The 19,544-nt window shown below is 37.0% G+C and overlaps 1 protein-coding gene across 1 annotated transcript; it reads left to right on the top strand.

Annotated features, from left to right (window-relative positions):
* The first annotated feature begins 354 nt into the window (after positions 1-354).
* On the top strand, positions 355-3,195 carry LOC123471081. The gene is made up of 3 exons (XM_045171983.1): positions 355-378; positions 1,689-2,415; positions 2,996-3,195. Exons 1-3 carry the CDS (start codon positions 355-357, stop codon positions 3,193-3,195), a joined length of 951 nt encoding a protein of 316 aa, XP_045027918.1.
* The last annotated feature ends 16,349 nt before the right edge of the window (positions 3,196-19,544 follow it).

Raw genomic sequence — 19,544 nt, forward strand, 5'->3', positions numbered from 1 at the left:
TTAAAACAACAATAGCCACAACGACCATAAAAACGACCGTTAAAAGCACACCACCGACAACTAGGCCAACAACAACTACTAAGCCTACGACTACCTCAACTAGGCCAACAACAACTACTAAGCCTACGACTACCACAACTAAGCCTACTGTAAAGGAGCACACCACGTTGTCATGTTGTCTCCAATACGGAAAAGTTTAATTTAATGCGGCGTCTTTACTCACAATGTCTTGTATACTTAGCAAGCATAAAACAACACGCACACAATAAATAAAAAGCCGTGTATTATAAACCGATTTGCAACAGGTCGCCGTAGAATAATTAAACAAGCTCGTAAATTGAGGGAAGAAGACTCATGACGCTTGAAGGTTACCAATGGGTACTAACTTCAAGGCATAGACGTAATAAAGTAAGAGTCAAACAGCTACTTAGTGATTACTTAAAGGGTACTTATTCTGCGGCTTGCAAGAGTTACGGTAGCGGGCTCGGCGGGAGAGCGGCAGAGGCCTAAGTTGGCACACGGAACAGGCAGAGTAGATCTGACTGACTTTTGGGAGTTTGTGGTGGCTTTTTATGTGTTAGTCATCATCCCGTCGGTGACATACGCGACAATGTTAAGTTATAGGCGGACGGAATCGGGCGGTATCGGGCGATTTTGGACGTCACGAAGAGGTGTAGGCGGACAAATTCGAGCGGTATCGGGCGAATTTGGACGATTGTTAAAAATAGGCCGGCCAGTTTCGGGCCGTTTAAGACAATTCCCAACAGACAAAAATATATCTATTTTTAGCTACGGCAGATTAAGGCCGTTTTGGGCGACTTTGGACAAATCATAAAAGTTTCTATTTATAACGGGCGTGCCGAGACTTGTTCCCTCCGCTTGTTATATTTTCTAGAAGTCTAATAACTAGGTCAACTAGTGGGGTATTAAGTTAAGGAGAGTTGAAGAAATAAGGTCTTAGTTTAATTAAGCAAAATAAAAGTGGCAAGAAGGGGCTTCGCTTGGCGTTTCGTTACACTATGACTACCACAACTAAGCCTACGACTACCACAACTAAGCCTACGACTACCACAACTAAGCCTACAACTACAACTACCACACCTACAACTACAACTGCTACGCCTACAACTATAACAACAAAGCCTACGACTACAACTACTACGCCTACAGCTACAACTACTACGCCTACAACTACAACAATAAAGCCTACAACTACAACAACTAAGCCTACAACTACAACCACCCTGCCTACAACTACAACTACCACACCTACAACTACAACTACCACGCCTACAACTACAACTACTAACCCAACAACTGCAACCAATAGGCCTACAACTTCAAATACTGAACCTACATTGCCCTCAACTACAACTGAAACCACGTCCACTACACTATCATCAACGACAACTATGGCGACAACAACAGCGATTAAATTAATAAGCCATTCAACAACACCTCCCACAACAACTGAAAAAATAGAAGATCACACCATTACGGAAGATGCAATAATGGAATTTATTGATGACACTGAACAAAGAGCTCAGCAAGAAATACCCGATGCAGCATCTTGAACACTAGAACAAGTACCGGAGGTACCAATAAAAGATGAAACAGAAAGCAGTCTACCCCAAAATATAGAAGAATTCGATGACAAAATTAAATTCGAAATTTCAAAAATGCATGAGCAATATAAAATAAGTATAGAAACAGAACACGAAAACATACTTGCAAAAGAAATCCGCGATGTATATTGTCAACTTTCAACGATAAAGAAAACTCAAGCCGTGATTCTAGCTCAAAGTAACGGAATTCTTGCTGCTTCAGCACTTGGGTTACCCATCTGTACGAGACTGCAAGGCTTCGGACAAGCGATGACACTTCATCAATGTGAAACAAACCGGATTTTCATCTCTACAAAAGAATCTAAATGTGGATTTCAACCATTCTTTACCTATGAAGATAAAAACTGCACAATTGGAGTAGATGGATGGTCTATACATCCATATTCCGATTCCTTTTGGAACACTCATTTGGTAAATTTAAATGGATTCCATCACACCTGGGAACATAATTCAACAGATGGAGAATGGGTAAAACAAAAAGAAAACATTCACATGCCGAACTTAGACCTTATCACAGAGTTCGAAGAGTTACACTTAAATGATTTCGACTGCAGTTTGAAGAGCCATCCAGCGCACGAAACAATGGAAATGGATCAATTGAATATCCTAAACGACTTAGTAGGCCTAATGCAGGAATCTAATTCAGAATCAGTTTCTGACATAGTGATGTCAGAAAAACAGGATAATCAGATAGGAACCATGTTTTCATGGTTCGACACATTGAAAATTCTTATCCTATCTATTATCGGATTCATTATATTCATCGTATACCTACGCATATTCATCATTTGTGACCCTTTCACAAGAATCATGGAAAAAATTCGTCAAACTAGAAGATTAAGACGATACGGAATCAATATGGAAGAAGCACACGAATTAACTTAAATGATCGCAAATACAAACATTCAACCACCAGAAGAAATAATAGAACAACCATTCACAAGGATGACGGCTCCTACACCTCTTACCATGGAAAGACCCTCACAATCACGCCCAGCTCAACCAAGCGCAGCGAAACAACGTAGTATTTACCCTATTATGGAAGAAAACTGGGAATCTGACCAAGCTCGCAAATGCACAGGAAAACACACGACGTGCACTTACGTTGTGGTTTATGGAGTGGTATAGGAAGACCTTTGCAGATGCTCCACAGAAGTTGAATCTCAAAACAACTAACCTTTAAAAAACAACTAAACAATTTTTTTTGGGGGGTGAAAGGGGAAAGTAGTAAATGTATTAAAAATTAAAAATATGACAAATTAAAAAAAAAAAGAAGAAAACTTCAAGTGAATTGTCTTCGTTATACCATTAGTGTTTAAACAGCCACCAAACAATCAAGTGTTAAGTAAAAATGGAAGTTTTTAACGTAGTGAAGAAAAACAACGAAGAAACCTTAGTGATGGAACAGAACAGTGAAGACGCAGTGCAACATAATGAAGCAAGTGGAAGTGAAAGTCAACCAGAAACGAACTACATAGTGATCGAAAGTGACATGGAAACAGAAAGTGAAACACAACGAGATGGACTTTTCGGGGATTATGGTTTTTTATCCACCAACGTTCAAATTTAATCCAAATGCTACACAAAAAGCAGCTACCTAAATGTAGTAACTGTGCGACGAAAACGCACCCAACTTTATCGGCAGCGAGAGCAGATGCCATTCAAAAACGAACACAAGCCATCACACGATTACGTGATCAAGAAATTTTCTTGGAAATGATAGACGCCCCAAGGGAAGAAATAAGAAGATGTATCATCGAGAAATTGGGTCCCGCTGCATGGGATTACCACCCGAAGGCAGAATTTCTAAACCAAAAATTTAACAACAAAACACTACTTCATACAAGCGTGAAAGCGGGAAAACTGGACATAACGGATTTACTGTTAGACTACGGAGCTTACCCAGACATAGAAGAGGATAGCCAGACCATTGCACATAGAGCGGCAGCAGAAAATAATAAGCTCTTAATCAGGATATTACGATATCACAAATACAAGTTTTCATCGTATAATAGCCTTGGAGAAACACCACTAATGGTCGCCATCGCCTACGGGTATGAAAAAGTGGCTAGGTATTTGTGGATAAGTTCCAACGTTGCCAAAATGGCAAAGGACAACAGCACCGTCCTACATTATACCGCCAAACATGGAAACAATAGTCTCGCTAGGGCGGCATGCGAAAGGAAAATCCACATTAACACCAATCAAACGACTAGACCAGGGAACTATACGGCCCTACACCTAGCCACAATGTATAGACAGAACCACATAGTAAATATTTTATTGGAACACGGAGCATATCCAAACATAACTGATGTCAATGGAAATATCCCGCGGGATTACGCGTTTTACGAACAAAAGAGGAACATATTCGAAGATTGGGACTATATAAGTGGCCGCAAGAGAAAAACTTCTGACAGCGAATAAAACTAAAATTAAAGAAGAACAACTAAAGGAAGAAAAGAGAAGAAAACATACAAGAAAAAAAATGATTGAAATCTGTCGTAGTATTCCAGTAAAAAAGGAACGTAGACCATCATTTATCAACTAACACTCTTATTAGCCTAAAGGCAACAAATAACGGTAAAGGAAACATATCTTTAATTTTGTGTCTCCAACCATATACACATAGCCCAGCAAACAAGGAAAACGGTGAAGGAAAGAAAATAGGTTAAGCTGGTGGCAGGTTAAAACAAGTTTTCATTTAGCCATTGTCACGCCACATGCCGAAAAGAAGTAAGGAGAAGAAGAAAATCAGATGACAAAGAGGAAAATTGAAGGACCAATTTCTTCTTGCCGAAGGGGGGAAGGAATGTAATAGACCGCAGCAACTCCTCCCAGCAACAGCAGCCCCACCCAGCAAGAAGGTCGTCACGAATGCAACCTTTCCTGAGGATAATAGTTTATTTTAAAAGTAAAAGTTGTTGTAAACCCCTCCCTTCTTAACCTTCAATCTTTTGGTATATAAGTGCATGGTTGTGTCGTCTTAAGTAGAGTTAGTTTACTGGCAAATACACAGTCTAGAAGCTATTACAAGTGTTTCAGATTTTTTTTTTGCCTGAAGATCAGATACCGATAGGTGGTCAACTACACACCTAAAGATCAGATCAGATATTCGAAATAAATGCTGAAAAAAAAGATAGAAGATACTATCTATAAAAATATCGGATACTTTTTTTTCATATTTTTTTTACCCCTGAAGATCAGATAAGATCAGATAAGATACTGGCACGTCCTCTGCCACAAACCAATGTTATATCCTAGAAAATATTGTATATTATTCACAAGTCGCAATACAATACAACCAAGGACATCAATAAATACATACGGTCACCAGATGTAACTTAAACAGTGATAAATGCAGAAATGAACTGAAGGTCCTGGATGAAAAGAGGAATAGATATAGCAAATAAATAATAAGCATACTACAAAGCGGAAAATACCTGTTTGAATAGACAAATTCTTTTCCTAGACAGGACACCTGAACAATTAGGCTGCGAATGCTCAACAAATCCTGAAACCAACAGATTAGTAAAACATGAGCATTAAGCAACCACATTAATGAACAGTTATGAAAGTTGGAAACGAAAATCAAATAGAAATTACCCAAGATCACAGAATAGAAATTACTAGTAGAAGCATGGTATAATAGCATGGTAGGCGTACTCCTGTAGCCATTCCCAGAAAAATCTGGGCCAGATCTTGATATTCCATAAATGGCAACGTTTAGGTCGAATGGGGCAGGTTTTGCCTGGGTTTATATGGGACTACCGCGAATTAATAAATTCATCTTTAAGAAAAAAAATAATTTTACTAAAACAAAATCTGATTTAAATGTAGAATTGCTTTCTTAATACAGCTCATTTTATTTAAAAGATTTTTTTATTTCTAAATAATTATTAAACATAAGAAAAAAACTTAGGTAGACTTAGGCGACAGCAGTACATTTTGTGGCACTAGTAGATGTTTAAAAAAGGGGCAGTCCTTTGACTAATTTATTTTATGCTTCAAAAGCTTGTCAAATTGCGGAACCAAACTATGCGGAAATTTGTAAAATTAAAAAATTACTTCAAAATTTTACCTCCACATAAGTCCCGCAGTTTGACAAGCTTCCCAAGCATAAAAAATAAATGTCAAAGGACCGCCCTTTTTTTTAAATCCTTTATAGTGGCAGTAGTGCCAAAAAATGTGCTGCTGTCGCCTAATTCGGCTTTTTCCTTTCTTAAATTTTTAGTAATTATTTAAAATTTAAACACTTTTTAAATAAAATGAGCTGTATAAAGAAAACAATTCTACATATGAATCAGATATTCTTTTAGTAAAATTATTTTTTTTCTAAAAGTTTAATGAATTCATTTGTGGTTGTCCCATATCTGTTAGCCATGCAAAATCTTCCCATTCGACCTAAACGTTGCCATTTACGGAATATAATTTTTTGGTCCATATGCGCCTCTCGAGTACGCCTACCATCTATTCTATACCTTGGTAGAAGAATGGCGGATCACAGAAACGTTTTTATGCGGCACATTAATTTGCTACAATAGCAGACGACTCCGTAGTCACGGATACAGGCATTACCAGATTTCAAAATTGAAATCTATCCGTGGTGGCACTGTCGTCATTTAAAAATGATCTGATCTTTTTGCCGATATTGATCTATATTTTCTAGTGCCGAAAATCATAGATACTTTTTAATGCGTTTTTTCCTAGTCGACTAAGATACTGAAAAGATATCAAAAGTATCTAATCTTATCTGATCGGATCGGATCTTTTCAGAAAGATCCAAAACACTGGCATGTTTTTTTAAGTTGAGAAAATTGTTCAAACCATTTTTTTCTAAAAAGCTTACATGAGAGATTCGTTCCACCAAGTCATCCATGATGTTGCATACGACGGCTTTGTTTTGCCAAAAATTTGTTGCGACGAACATCGCATGGAAATTGTCCCTTTTTTAATGTTTGAATGTATAGATATCCGATATCGTATGGAAGCGAAAGGTTTATAAAATGAGGTTAGCCAGAAATTAAAAGAAGAGCAGCATAAGCTGCGAAACTGTCTAAGATGGTCAATTAATGTGTATTAATGTATATTAAGGTGTGTAATACAAAGAGGAATTGATTCAGGTTTCCTTTTTTTTGTAGTAAATATTTTTATTTTTAATCCAGAGGAAAACAGCGCGAAAAACAGTCACAAGCGACTACTTTTCTCATTGTTTACAACGTTTTGGGGGGAATGTTAGGACTGATCCGGGTAGTCAGCGCCCATAGCGAGTGCCCCAAAATTTTTCCGTGGAAATAGCAGACAAAACACCTAGCAGACGACAGTTCGGGGACCTCCAATGTTAGACCATGCATGCAGTTCCTGAAAAAAAAAATTTGTCTTAACTCTGCAATTTGATCTCGGTCACCGGGGCGAACCTACCGTCTATCATGGGTACACAGAAAGGTTGTAGGGTTCGCTCCGACGACACTAGGTGGAATTATTTAACATCGTGAAGCTGCGCATCTTCCCTCCTCTACACAAAACCATGGTATAGGAACATGGTACGCGTACTTGAGAGGGCGAATATGGGACGAAAATTGGAATCGTCTGTTTTGGCAACTCTGGCCGGGTGTGTAACTAGAGGGCCTACTTTAACGTAGGGTCTTATGGGACTACCTCTTTTGAACTGTTTCATTGAGGTGTTTTATTTTTTTTTTCATTAAAAAAATTTAAATTGTGCGTAGAATCAATGTTTATGCAAACTTAATGTTTTGGATTTTAATTCAAAATTGCTTGTATCATTAGAAAACAATAAAAATGGTCCAAGAATTTCTGAAATTCTTGAACTTTTCACTTCTGCTAGACTGTTCCACATTGTAAAAGCACGCACGATTCAAATTTTTCTAAATAAAAAAAAATAATTCAAACACCTTAATGTAACAGTTGAAAATGGATAGTCCCATAAGAGCCTACGTTAAAGTAGGCCCTCTAGCTACACACCCAGCCAGAGTTGCCGATAGTTGACGATTCCAATTTTCATCCAATTTTCGCAGTCGACTGCTCTGGGACGTACGCGTTCCATGTTTCTATACCATGACAAAACCCCCGAGTAGGGCTGTGGCCCTGACCAAATGGGACGGGTTTTTTCTTAAAGGGTTAAAAATAACAGGTTTTTTTTCCTTAAAGGGTTTTGAACCGGGTCGACGATCAAAAAAAAATATCCCGTCCCACTTGACCGTGGGTCAGAAAAACAACCCGGGTCGGGTCATGTCCCGCGTAATTATCGGGTCAAATGCAATTCGTTCAGGTCTCTGAACGAAAAATAGCTTCATACATAAAAATATTATGTATAAATAAATAAATTTTTAATTTTTGCTTAAAAAATACCTAACAGAGTAGTAAACCTATTGGATATTTTTGTCGGTGTGGTTTGACGGATCGTGAAACTAAATGAATTATAATCGGTAAACTATAGGATCTACATTTGAAAAAAAAATACTGGAATGAATAGCCCTTGATAAGATATATTCATTTGTGCAAAATTATTACATAAAAATTTTTTACTAAAGTAGTAAACCGATTTATAATTTTTTGTTTAGGTCAGTGTGGTTTCACGGGTATCGGGTAACCCCCACCTCCCTGAAATATGTAAAACTTAAATAATTTTTTGCGGAAAAACTATAAGTTCAAATTAAATAAATTTTTCAGATATCGATAGCCGTCATCAAAAGCTATGATTTCTGTAAAAATTATAACAAAATATTCATTAACAAAAATCTTGAGACAAGATGTTTTTTATAGTTTTTGCGCTCTATACTCCACCCTATTGACAAAAGAAAAAAATGTATTCCTTTTTAAATTTTTTTCTTATAGTTTTTTCGAAAAATATTATTTAAGTTTTACATTACAATTCATTACGGAAGCGGCCATTCGAAGCAAAATTTGATACATTTTTAATAATATTTTGCTTGTAAGAAACACAAGTAAAAGAAATAAAAGTAATATAGGGACGGAAGGCTGAGCGTTGGCGCTTAAAGTGTTTTTGTTGTTTTCGCAAATCTATTGTCAAAAAACTTGTTGTTGTGTAACCAACGTATTCGGAGATCATCGAGTTTTTCGTGTATGTTGGAACTTTAATCCCTATCTTTATCAATTGCGTGAATAAGTCAATAGCTCGCCGGTACATTGCGCAGTATGGCGCATCCGCAATGACTGGGATGGTCATACACATAGAGCCAGACGAGGCCATGGCCGCAAGCAGAGTTGGGGGGAGCGCGCTCTTTTCGAGAGCGACGAGCGAAGTCGCTCAAACTGGAAAAACGTGAGCGGGAGCGCGAGCGAAGGCCTCCTGAGCGAAAGCTCAATGACTGCAATGCCATCTAACGGTCAATATTTAAAACTAATTGAATGACGGAAAATTTCCAAATGCATACCCTCACTAAGACGACGCTTCAATAGACCAGTTTCGGATGCTGCGTTGCAAAATTTAAAAAAATCCAGGGGGGCTTCAATTGCAGGGGGAGATAGGAAAAAGGGGGTTTTTGATTTATTTACCCTAGTAATACATTTCCAATTCAGGAAATGTTCTAGAATACTACACTTTAAGACATTCTGCGTCTTCTCCAGTCTTTATAAATAATTAATATAATATATAATAATTAAAATTAATATTAATATAAATAATGTAACTGTATATTTACTCGATTTCAGAATGAGAGTCTACGATTTAAAACTATATATAAGGGGACAGAAATTTATTGGGCAATTTGGCAAATGTTTCAAAGATAAATTTTAAAATTTTTTACTTAATTTATTCTAATTTATACAGATGGAACAAATAACAATATTTCAAAATGATAAATTTGGTCTTAAGGATGAAGTGAAAAACATGGAAAAAGTAAAAAAAATCTTCTACAACTTATTATTGTCAACTATTTACCAGTGTCTAATACATTGAAGAAATAGAAAAATTAAAAGGACAACAAATTAAAATCGTAAATATTTTGCCATCGAAAATAGAGATTAATGACAATATAACAATAGAAAAAGCCAAAGAACAAAATATCAAGAGCAAGAAATAACAATAGAAAACAACGATTTAAAGGTATAACTATATTTAAAACCACATTAACTATACATGTTAACTATACATAAACTACTTATTCTATTAAAGATATATAAACTATCTATAAACTGTACATAAAAATATCAAAATACATTTAAACTATATTGACCAAATGGAAAAATAAACATCTTATTTAATCTATATAATGTCTTTGTTTGTCTGGAAATTTCCAAACGCATCATCCTTTTCTTTACCAGTTGAAATTAAAATTCTATTACAAAAAGAAGTAAAAGACATTCAACCAGAAAATTGGAGTTTGGATACGTTAAAAAATTCGGGTTGCATGTTATATAGATTCCTCGGTGAATTGATAACAGGTTCTTTCATCGATGAATGTCAACGTATAATGTACAACCAATTTAGCATATAAAAAACCTGGAAACGTTAGGAAGACCGATGTGGGAAAGTGGGATGTTGTGGATCCAATAATAATAATAGAAGAAATTGTCGGTAATAAATTAATATTAAAAATTGTAACAATATAAATAATTAACATTATTTTATTTTGATTAGTTTACAATGTAGAAATCTGGAAGGACCTTAAAGGTTCAACTCCAAAACTAATCCGCCAGGCCGTTATGAAGAACTTAAATGACAGGGGAAGAAAATTTACAAAATGAATAAAATAATCTTTTGAAAAGAAACGTTACTAAATAAACATTGATAACAATAACAAACATAAAATTAACCGTAAAAAATAACTAGCTCAGCACTAGGACTCGGCCCTATGGACAGATTTTATCAACGTATAACCGTTTCTATAATAATTTAAAATTTTCGACTAAAATTTTTCCCGTTATAAATTTATTTTCCGATGAGGGGATTACCCATGGGCACTTGGGCAACAATACAGGAAATAAAATTAAAAACACATCGCTATGTAACAAATTCGATTCATAAAAAGGGAAAAAGATTTGAAATAGGTAGAAACATTGTATTTATATAAATAAAATAATTACAAACAATAAACGACATAATAAATATAGGGAAAATAAAAAAATAAAACGACAGCGCTGCAAAAAAACTCTACTGTGGAGAGTACAACTTGGTCTCCGCGGCCTAGACCAACGCTTTGGCTCTCAAAATGAGCCAAAGCATTGGCTTAGGCCATCCCTTTTTCAATGTTGATTTTACATGGGATCACGAGATACTACTTTATTTTGTTTTCTCGTGTGGTTTTCCCAGCTATTTTCGTCGTTTGATTTGGCATTTGGATTCTTGACGTTCTTTTTCTTTTCAAATTTTGTTAAAACTAAATTCGAAATAGAAAGGATAAAATCATGAAAGAGTGGGAAAGAATTTTTTTGTGTGAAGGATTAATTTTGTTTTATTCACTGGTGAGTCATGTAAAAGATTTCTAAAAATTTGTTGAGGAATCTTTATTCTAAGAATGTTCACATTTTTAGGCGTAATAAATGAAATGTTAAAAGTCATTTTTAAAGCCAGGGTCAACATTACAAATCTCCAGGAGATTCTGGAATGATTTCAGGATCTAAATTTATGGTCAAATATTCAACAGATTTCGTTTATTTACTTTTCTCTCGTAAACAACACTTTTGCTTAACAACCTGCAAACAAATTATCATTAATTTTAATCTTTTGACAGTTTATTTCTGAAGATACGTTGAACCCAAGTTCCATGAAGGAAACCATAGTGTCATCAAAAGATCAACACCAACTATTTTGGATAACGGACTATGTGGGGATGTTATGTCAGGTGGTAAGAACATTATAGTTTGTTTGCTATCTATGCTGCCATTCTAAATAGTAGACCTTGAAAACTACCTTTCTAAACCGGTTTTATATTTCAGGAAGGATTTCCACCTCAGTACTGTATGTAGCTGAGGAAAAGTAAGATTTACATTCAAAATAGAAAGTATTAACTACACATAAAATTGAAAAATGGAATGGATAAAACAATTTTACTCACATTTGTATGAACAAAAGAGAAGAAGTACTTCCACAACAAATGCCAGGAGCATTTATGTGGGAATTGCGACTTTGAAAAGCATAGAAAATTTTCAGTCATCGTCGTTGTTATTTATCCCTTGACAACCACCTTATCGTGTTACGGCCAACGGAATTCGTAAGCATTGAAAGAGTCATTACAGTCATGGGTTATAATCACTATATTTTTATTGTGTCAAATATCCAACAATTTTCCGTTTTTATTTTCAGATATTCCGATTTCTTTACCTTTTTACGTTCCAACAGCTTGCATCAACAAGTCTAGGGCTCGGCCCCGATCACGTTCATATCGGGGACAGCATTAAGCTTCCCCGATTAAAATGAATCGGGGAAGTTCGGTGCGGGAATTTTTTTTCCGGTGCTTGCGGTGCAGTACCGACAAGAACAGTGTATCGTATTTGAAAAAAAACGAGTATTTTAAAATACTCGTCCTTCAAAATACATTTTTTCTCCCAAAACCTCAAATACAAAATAAAATAAAATACAAACAAATACAAATACAAAATACTTTTTTCTGTATTGACTTCTATTGCTCCACATTTTGGTCATTCAAACTAGTAAATCTTAAAACTAGTAAATCCTACTCTGCTTGAAAGCTGGAATTGGCTGCGTGTTGAGTGGTGGATCTGGATCCTTCGGACTTGATGGAATTATTTCTTCGTCCTCATTTCCTGAATCCACTACCAGCCATTCTGTACCATCTGCAGTGAGAATTTGATCCGGGGGCTCATCCAAAGTATGAATCTCATTGGCTTGTGAGGCCTGACCAGAAGACTCATCGAGCAGCATCTGATTCTCTTCGTTGAAAAGATCTTTTTGTACTTGAGTTAGATTTTCCAAAATAGGCTGGGATTTTCTGGGACGTCCACGGCCTCTTACTCCTCTATATTTAACGGTCTGTCCAAGGTTCTTTCTTGCCGACATTCTTGTCACTCAATCAGAGGATATGCCAAGTTATTAGTTTATGCCATTACGTATTTTAAGAACGTTCAATAACTTAAACACTTACCGTGGGTATTATACAAGTTCTTCAGAACGCACAGTAATAAGAAACAATCCGATTTGTAGAGAACTAGAGATATACGTTAAAGAAACTTGTGGTTTAATGAAAACAAACACGAGGCAAACAGACGACGAAAAATGCAATTTAAAGTTTTGAAACTAGAAAAAGCTATTGCAAAACGTTTTGGAGGTGCAATAACGCTGTCAAAATGAAGTTACTTTCGATTCATACACTGTTGCCAACTTACAAACTTCAAATCTTTGAAAAAAAGTATTTTGTACTTGTATTTGTATTTTATTTACTTTCAGCGTAAACGACCAATACAAATACAAATTCTTTAAATAAGAAACAGCCCAAATACAAATACCGAATTTTTAAGTATTTTATTTAAAAATAATTTTATTTAATACCCAAATACGATACACTGGACAAGAAATGCGTCTGAAGTAATAGGAAAAGAGGTGACGCCATCTTTGACTAGTCAATGTTTCTCATTGGTTAATCAGGACCAAGTGACTAGTGTGCGATTTGTTATTGTTTTCGTTCGATGGTGACTTACATTTCTGAGTTGTTTACGAATCATGGGATTAATAGCTTGACTCCTTTCGTTGTGTAATTGTTATTTGATTAACCTAAAGGCGATTTTTCTACGAAAATGTCACCGAAGAATTCACGTGTACATAACAGATCGGTGTCGGCTTTGTCCAATGCGTCTAACGTCAGTACACAAAGCACAATTAGCATTGAATTTTACGACAGTGCAGATGAAAGTGCTGAAATGCAATCAACAAATAAAGCAAGTAGTCCTTGCAGGTCAGTTCTCTCATCAATTCCAATTCTGCGAGGAAAAATAATGTTTTTAGTCTACAGAATATAATCACATTTTAATTTTCGGAGTGAACTGATATATTTATGGTTTCCCGTTTGGACTTATTACATGCTTCTAAGACAGGTTGATATAAGAAGAATAGTAACATTTTAGTAAAAAGGTATTCTGAATAAAAATTTTTTATTAGTAATTCAGGTTTAATTACGTACTGATGGTGTATTATTCTAATTTGTATTCGAAGATGTGCCACACATCCAAAATCGTTGTCTTAAGTTTCCTAATCGGGGATCGTAATCGGGGAATACTCTTATTGATAATCGGGGAAGGCACCAACCACTGAAATCGCCGCACCGAGCACCGATATTACTTCCCCTATTAAGATTATCCCCGCCCCGGATCGACTAAAAAGCTCCCGGATTGGCGCGGGGCCGAGTGCTAAACAAGTCGTGTACGGCTGTAGAGTGTTGGAGATTTCAAAATCAATCAACACGTTTCAGTTCACATCATATTTCAATGGCATCATTACAACTCCTAATTACGTAATACATCTGCTGGGCGCTTTCACATCCTGTAAAACTGCAATGCAGAATATAAATGGAAATCAAATTGTGCTCCGAGAATTCACCAAGTCTAGAATGTTGAATACTAAAGAAAATAAAATCAAGACTCAAGTCTGTTCAAAATGCGGAAGCTATGAGTATATGTAAGCAAAGCAAGCACAGAGCCGAGCTGTGCAGCTGTTTACGGGGACGGAAGTATTATTGGCAAACTGGGTCCAAAGGTCGGACTTTCAAATCTGATTCAGTGGCGCACTGCGCTGCTTCAGCAACCTTTTAAAACATGTATAGGTATAAATTGTATATAATAACCGTACCAATTTCAGGATTTATATATCCACCGATTGCTGAAACTTGACCGGCTGTCGATTAGAGCACAAGCAATATTTTTAAGATTATACGTAGTTTCCCCTGACCGTATTATTGGCAACTAGATTTGGGGTAAAAAATATTTTTTTACCTTTGGAAGCATAAGCCGATGAAACCTGTATTTAAAAAATGTGTATTACAGGCACGTTTTACGAATCCTGGGTTTGTAGAGTAAACAGATACCCCTTAGAAAACAAAAAAACAAAAGCAAAAAGTTTAAAATCCACGTATTTGTTCCGTTATACATATCCTTGACACTACTTCGGTTGTTGCAGCACGTTACTAATAATAGGGACTATATACGTAATATAATAATATAGTAATATAATAGGGAATATATATGAACTACCTACCTGACTGCCACTCATTTTCAAAAACATCCTATTTGGAGTTTTAACTATTACCCTTTTGGCTTTGGGTAAGACAAGGGCAGTATTCGGCAGGAGCTGTTTGGTTTTCGACAGAGCTTGAGTTGATGGCAGAGCTTGAGTTGATGGCGGAGCTTCAGTTGATGGCTGAGCTTGAGTTCATGGTGGAGCTTGAGTTGGTGACTGAGCTTGAGTTGGTGACTGAGCTTGAGTTGATGGTGGAGCTTGAGTGGGTGGCTGAGCTTGAGTTGATGATGGAGCTTGAGCTTTAGTTGTTTTCATTCTTGAAGTTATTCTCTCTAAACGTAAAGCATATTTAGCAAGAGATATTAGATAAAACATGAACCATGACTTACCATTTTGTTCGTCATCAACTCTTTTGTACCATTGTTGGGTAAGGCAAGTTCCAGTTGGACTCTTCAAAAATTTCGCAGATATTTTTCCAAATGACCTAACTGATGTGGACCAAACTGCATCATTTGGGCTAGCAGATAGCAAAATGTATTGTCCATTGAAGTCATTTGTTAATGAAGCAAGCTGTGTTAAATAATATTACGTTATTATAAAAAACGATAATTGGATGAATAATACTAAGATTTTAGTAGCGTATGAACTTACCTTCTTAATTACTTGTTGAATCCTTTGTTTTTGGACGGTTCTTGCCTTGGGTTGTCTTTCTTTGATTTGCACATCCTCTTGCACTGTAATTATTCTAAAAGAGACATGTAATGAAAAATTCAGACTCAAATTTCACGTTTAGTTGGCTACTTTGACAAATTCTAGCCGTTTTAAAGCATTCGTCTGTTTTGAAGTTTTTATTCTATTGTCCTCATTTGCAGCACTTTCAGATAAAGCTAACACTTCTTCAAATTTTTTATTTGTGCCACACTCCTGCTCTTTTGATGGTGAATTGGATCGTTCTTTAGTGAGTTCCTCTAACTCGGAATTGGATGAACTGGCTGAATTAGAATGATTGCCGGAGAAATAGGACCCAGACAAATAGGACCCGGAGAAATAGGACCCAAAAATAGGCCATGGAGAAATAGGACCCGGTGAAATAGGACCCCTTTTTCTGACTTTCTTTTAAGGGCCCTATTTCTCCGCTAGATAGGTCCTATTTCTCCCTCCTGTCATTAATGGCTGCCTATGTTTCACAGCGTTGCTAAACAAATTTTTTAAAATATAATTAACTGAATTATCCTTACCTAACCTAACCTAACCTAACCTACCCCGCGAAACCTTTATATTAAAAAAAATTAGTTTAGCAACGCTGTTGTGTTTGGAAAGAATGCCTGTTCTGTGACAAAAGCAGTAAAAAGAAAAATTACACGAAGGAACTACTTCAGTTTTGTTCTACATTAAGTTTTCAAGAAGGAGTTACGAAAGATGCTTTAGCTGTAGAGGATGCAGCTCTTCTTAGAAAGATACACAACATCGACTTCGTTGCCAAAGAGATGCGGTATCACAACTCCTGTAGTACAGAATTGAGCGACAAAGCTAAACCCATCAACAACAAAAAAAGAAAACGAGAAAAAGTATTTTTTGGCCGGGACAAGAAGATAAGAAAAAGTGCATTTGATGCAACAATAGCTTTTGCTGAAGAAAACATAATAAAAAACGAAGAAGTTCATCGCATCGTCGATATTTCTAATTAGTATTTGACGTGGCTCATTGAATTTGGCTTCAGCAAGGAAGAAGTTGAAAGCGAGGCTGTCCGCAAACATAAATATGTTTTACTCGACAAGTTGCTGACACATTTTGGAGATCTGATAACCTCAGTGAAGCATACAAATCCTGTTGTTGGGAAAATCTTGTTCAAGAACACAATGACCATGGAGGAAGAAATTATAAAGATATTTTCTCTTGAACAGCAGTCCCCCGATATGAAGGTAGGACATCTATATATCTCTTAATATAGACTCGTCATTTATCATTATTTTTGTTTTTTTTAATATTTATAGATCAGAGAAGCCGGCTATCTAATTAGAAACGCTATACTTAAATGTACGCGGATTCCTCTTCCACAAAACGTTCAATTAAGGGATGTATTGGCAGGAGAAGTTGCCATTCCAGAACTATTAAAAACTTTCTATGGCTGTCTCATTGGTGGACCGCTACCACGTAAAGGTCGACCGACGTCGGAGAAGAAAGAGCGCCGAATTTTATCTTTGGCAGCTGATGCTATCTTCTGTGTGACAAACGGAAAGAGGATGCCATCAAAACATATTCAACTGGGATTGGTGATGAAGTCAGTAACCGGAAGCCGAAAGACTTTGGAAATCTTAAATAGAATGGGCCATTGTGCGAGTTACCATACAGTAGAGGGACTTGAAACAGAGCTTACATACACTGATTCAGATGCACTTAGATTGTTACCTGACGGAATGACCCAATCACCAAATCTGCACACAGGAGTTGCATACGAGAACTATGATAGGTATGTCGATACACTTTCTGGGCGAAATACGCTCCACATAACTGTTGGTATTGTGTATCAAGATAATTCATCAAGTGCAAATCTTTCAACATCATTGACTCCTGACCACCGACAGAGAAATCAATTTGTTCCCGGAATCAGGAAAAAAAGAGCATATGAAGTTCCTGGTTTCGTTTTCGAGCCATACTACAAGAAATAAAGAATGATGAAAGGAACCATGAGCGCTGCCGGTGATCCAAAACGGCTGGGTGTTCCGGAAAGTCTGAAGAAAGCTAAGTTTTATGACTTCATTTGGTTGTCACCTTGCGCTCAAAAAACCAAGCATCCCCATGTGGTGCGGATTTAATTCGACAAAAAAAAGTGATCCACTACCTATTCAAAAATTGTGTTACCTTCCCCAAATCAACATGCCACCAACGTCATTGTCAGTTGTGGTACAGACAATGAAAATGTCTCAACGGATCGCAGATGAATGTGATCAAAAGTACATATCTGTCACCTACGACCTAGCCATCGCAAAACTGGCGCTATGCATCCAAGCTGAAGAGTCCCCTAAATTCGATAATCTGTTTATTCAGCTTGGTCATTTCCACATCACGAAGTCTTTTTTCAAAGCTCTTGGAAAGTTCATAACAGATTTCGGAGGACCTTATGTGTTAACCGAGACCGGAGCACTCGCGCCTGGATCCCTTCTGGGATTTTTGACCGGAAAACATTATAATCATTGTAAAAGGATTCATCCGATATTTGCGGCTGCATCAGAGAGTCTTCACTTTCAAGAATTTCTTTCTTCCCTGAACGACCCATTGATCGACATTGAAGTTAATGCCGAGTTGACTATATTGAAAGAAGAAGAATTTCAGTGTGACAAAATTGAAGACATTTTTTCTCCGGCCCTCGTCGAACTGTTTCAAAAATATGAACTTTATTGCAAGCAAACTATTAATGGAGACCACGGATTAACTGCCAAGTTTTGGATGACCTATATTAAACTCGTTGGTGTTTACCACCAGCTTGAATGAGCAGTAAGGACAGGCGATCATCGACTATACGTTTTTCTGTTACCCCAGTGTTGGGAATATATCTCGTTCCCAACATCCGACAACACGAGCTGGAAGACGGACACGACTTCCATCACGTTTTATTGCATATGATTTGGTTGGCCCTCGCTAGGAGGCCACCATGTTACAATTTATTTTGTGTAGCCCCGCCCCTCGGCCTACCGGCCGGAAAATGTACAGGGCAAGGGGCAGTCAGTTACAGAATATACCTCACACCGTCAAGACAGCAGCCAGTGCTCCCGTGTGTTCTTTATTTCATCTTCACATTTTCTCTTTACTAAGGTAAGTTCAGTCACGGGCTGAACTAAAATCTTACATGGTCCTTCGAACTAGTTAAGTAATTTAAATTTACTAAGAAATTTCGCTGTCAGTGGACTGTGGGGAGACGTAACTCACCCCTAAATTTATTCTTTTTTTTTCTTCTTCGGTGAACACCACGTGTTAGCCGGTGCAATTTTTTGTGCAATTTTTTGTTGTGCAAATACCGGGCAAATTTTTCCCTTTTTCATTTTTTGCTACTTACGTCGTAGTAACTGCGACAGTAGACGGGTAAATAATTGTCTTGTAAAAAAAAAAAAATTTTTTCTTTTCTCTTTTTTTCCACCGCGTGGTCAGTGGCGGCCATTACGGTGGGCTCAATCTAGCTCAAGCTAGGAATCTTTGGAGAAACCTCCACGAAGGTTACCTCCCTGTATATTTTTTTTTGTTTGCTCAAACATTTTTATTTTTATTTTTCTCGTTTGCAATTTTCTTTGTCTTCTCTATTTCGAGCCAAACAGTTTGAGTTTTACTTTTTTTTTTTCCTCTCACTCAATGGTCGGTGGCGGCCATATTGGATTGAATTTCTTTACTCTTCTCTTTCAAATTTTTTTTTCTCCTTCTTCCTTGTTTTGTTGGAGGTTCCTCCATTAATTTCCCTTCTTCTCGTTTGTCCTCCGCCATAGCGGAGCACCTCGGGTCTCCAAACAAGCTTAAAAAATTAGGGACGGAAAAAGATAAAAAGGGCACAGAGGCGTAAGGCGGGTCTGGAAAGGCCCTGGACAGGGCCCACACTTCCGAGAAGATTCCACAACACCCCGGAAGGTCGGCGCCAAGTTGCAGCCTACAACCACCACGTGGAAGCAACCACTGCAGCCAATCCAGATACCCAAACGACAACAACCTCGCCCCTGGAGTCTCCTCTCCCAATTATTGTGCGGCACATGCCACTCGCGGAATTG

The sequence above is a fragment of the Daphnia magna genome, linkage group LG4 (genome assembly GCF_020631705.1).
Source record: "Daphnia magna isolate NIES linkage group LG4, ASM2063170v1.1, whole genome shotgun sequence".
Lineage (NCBI taxonomy): Eukaryota > Metazoa > Arthropoda > Branchiopoda > Diplostraca > Daphniidae > Daphnia > Daphnia magna.

Bases quoted from the DNA above. Each gene is read 5' to 3' on its own strand.
- LOC123471081 (XM_045171983.1), top strand. From the start codon at position 355: ATGACGCTTGAAGGTTACCAATGG. The intron at 379-1,688 runs GTACTAACTTCA...AAAATGCATGAG, and splicing joins CGCTTGAAGGTTACCAATGG to CAATATAAAATAAGTATAGA. The intron at 2,416-2,995 runs GTGACCCTTTCA...TTTTTAACGTAG, and splicing joins CCTACGCATATTCATCATTT to TGAAGAAAAACAACGAAGAA.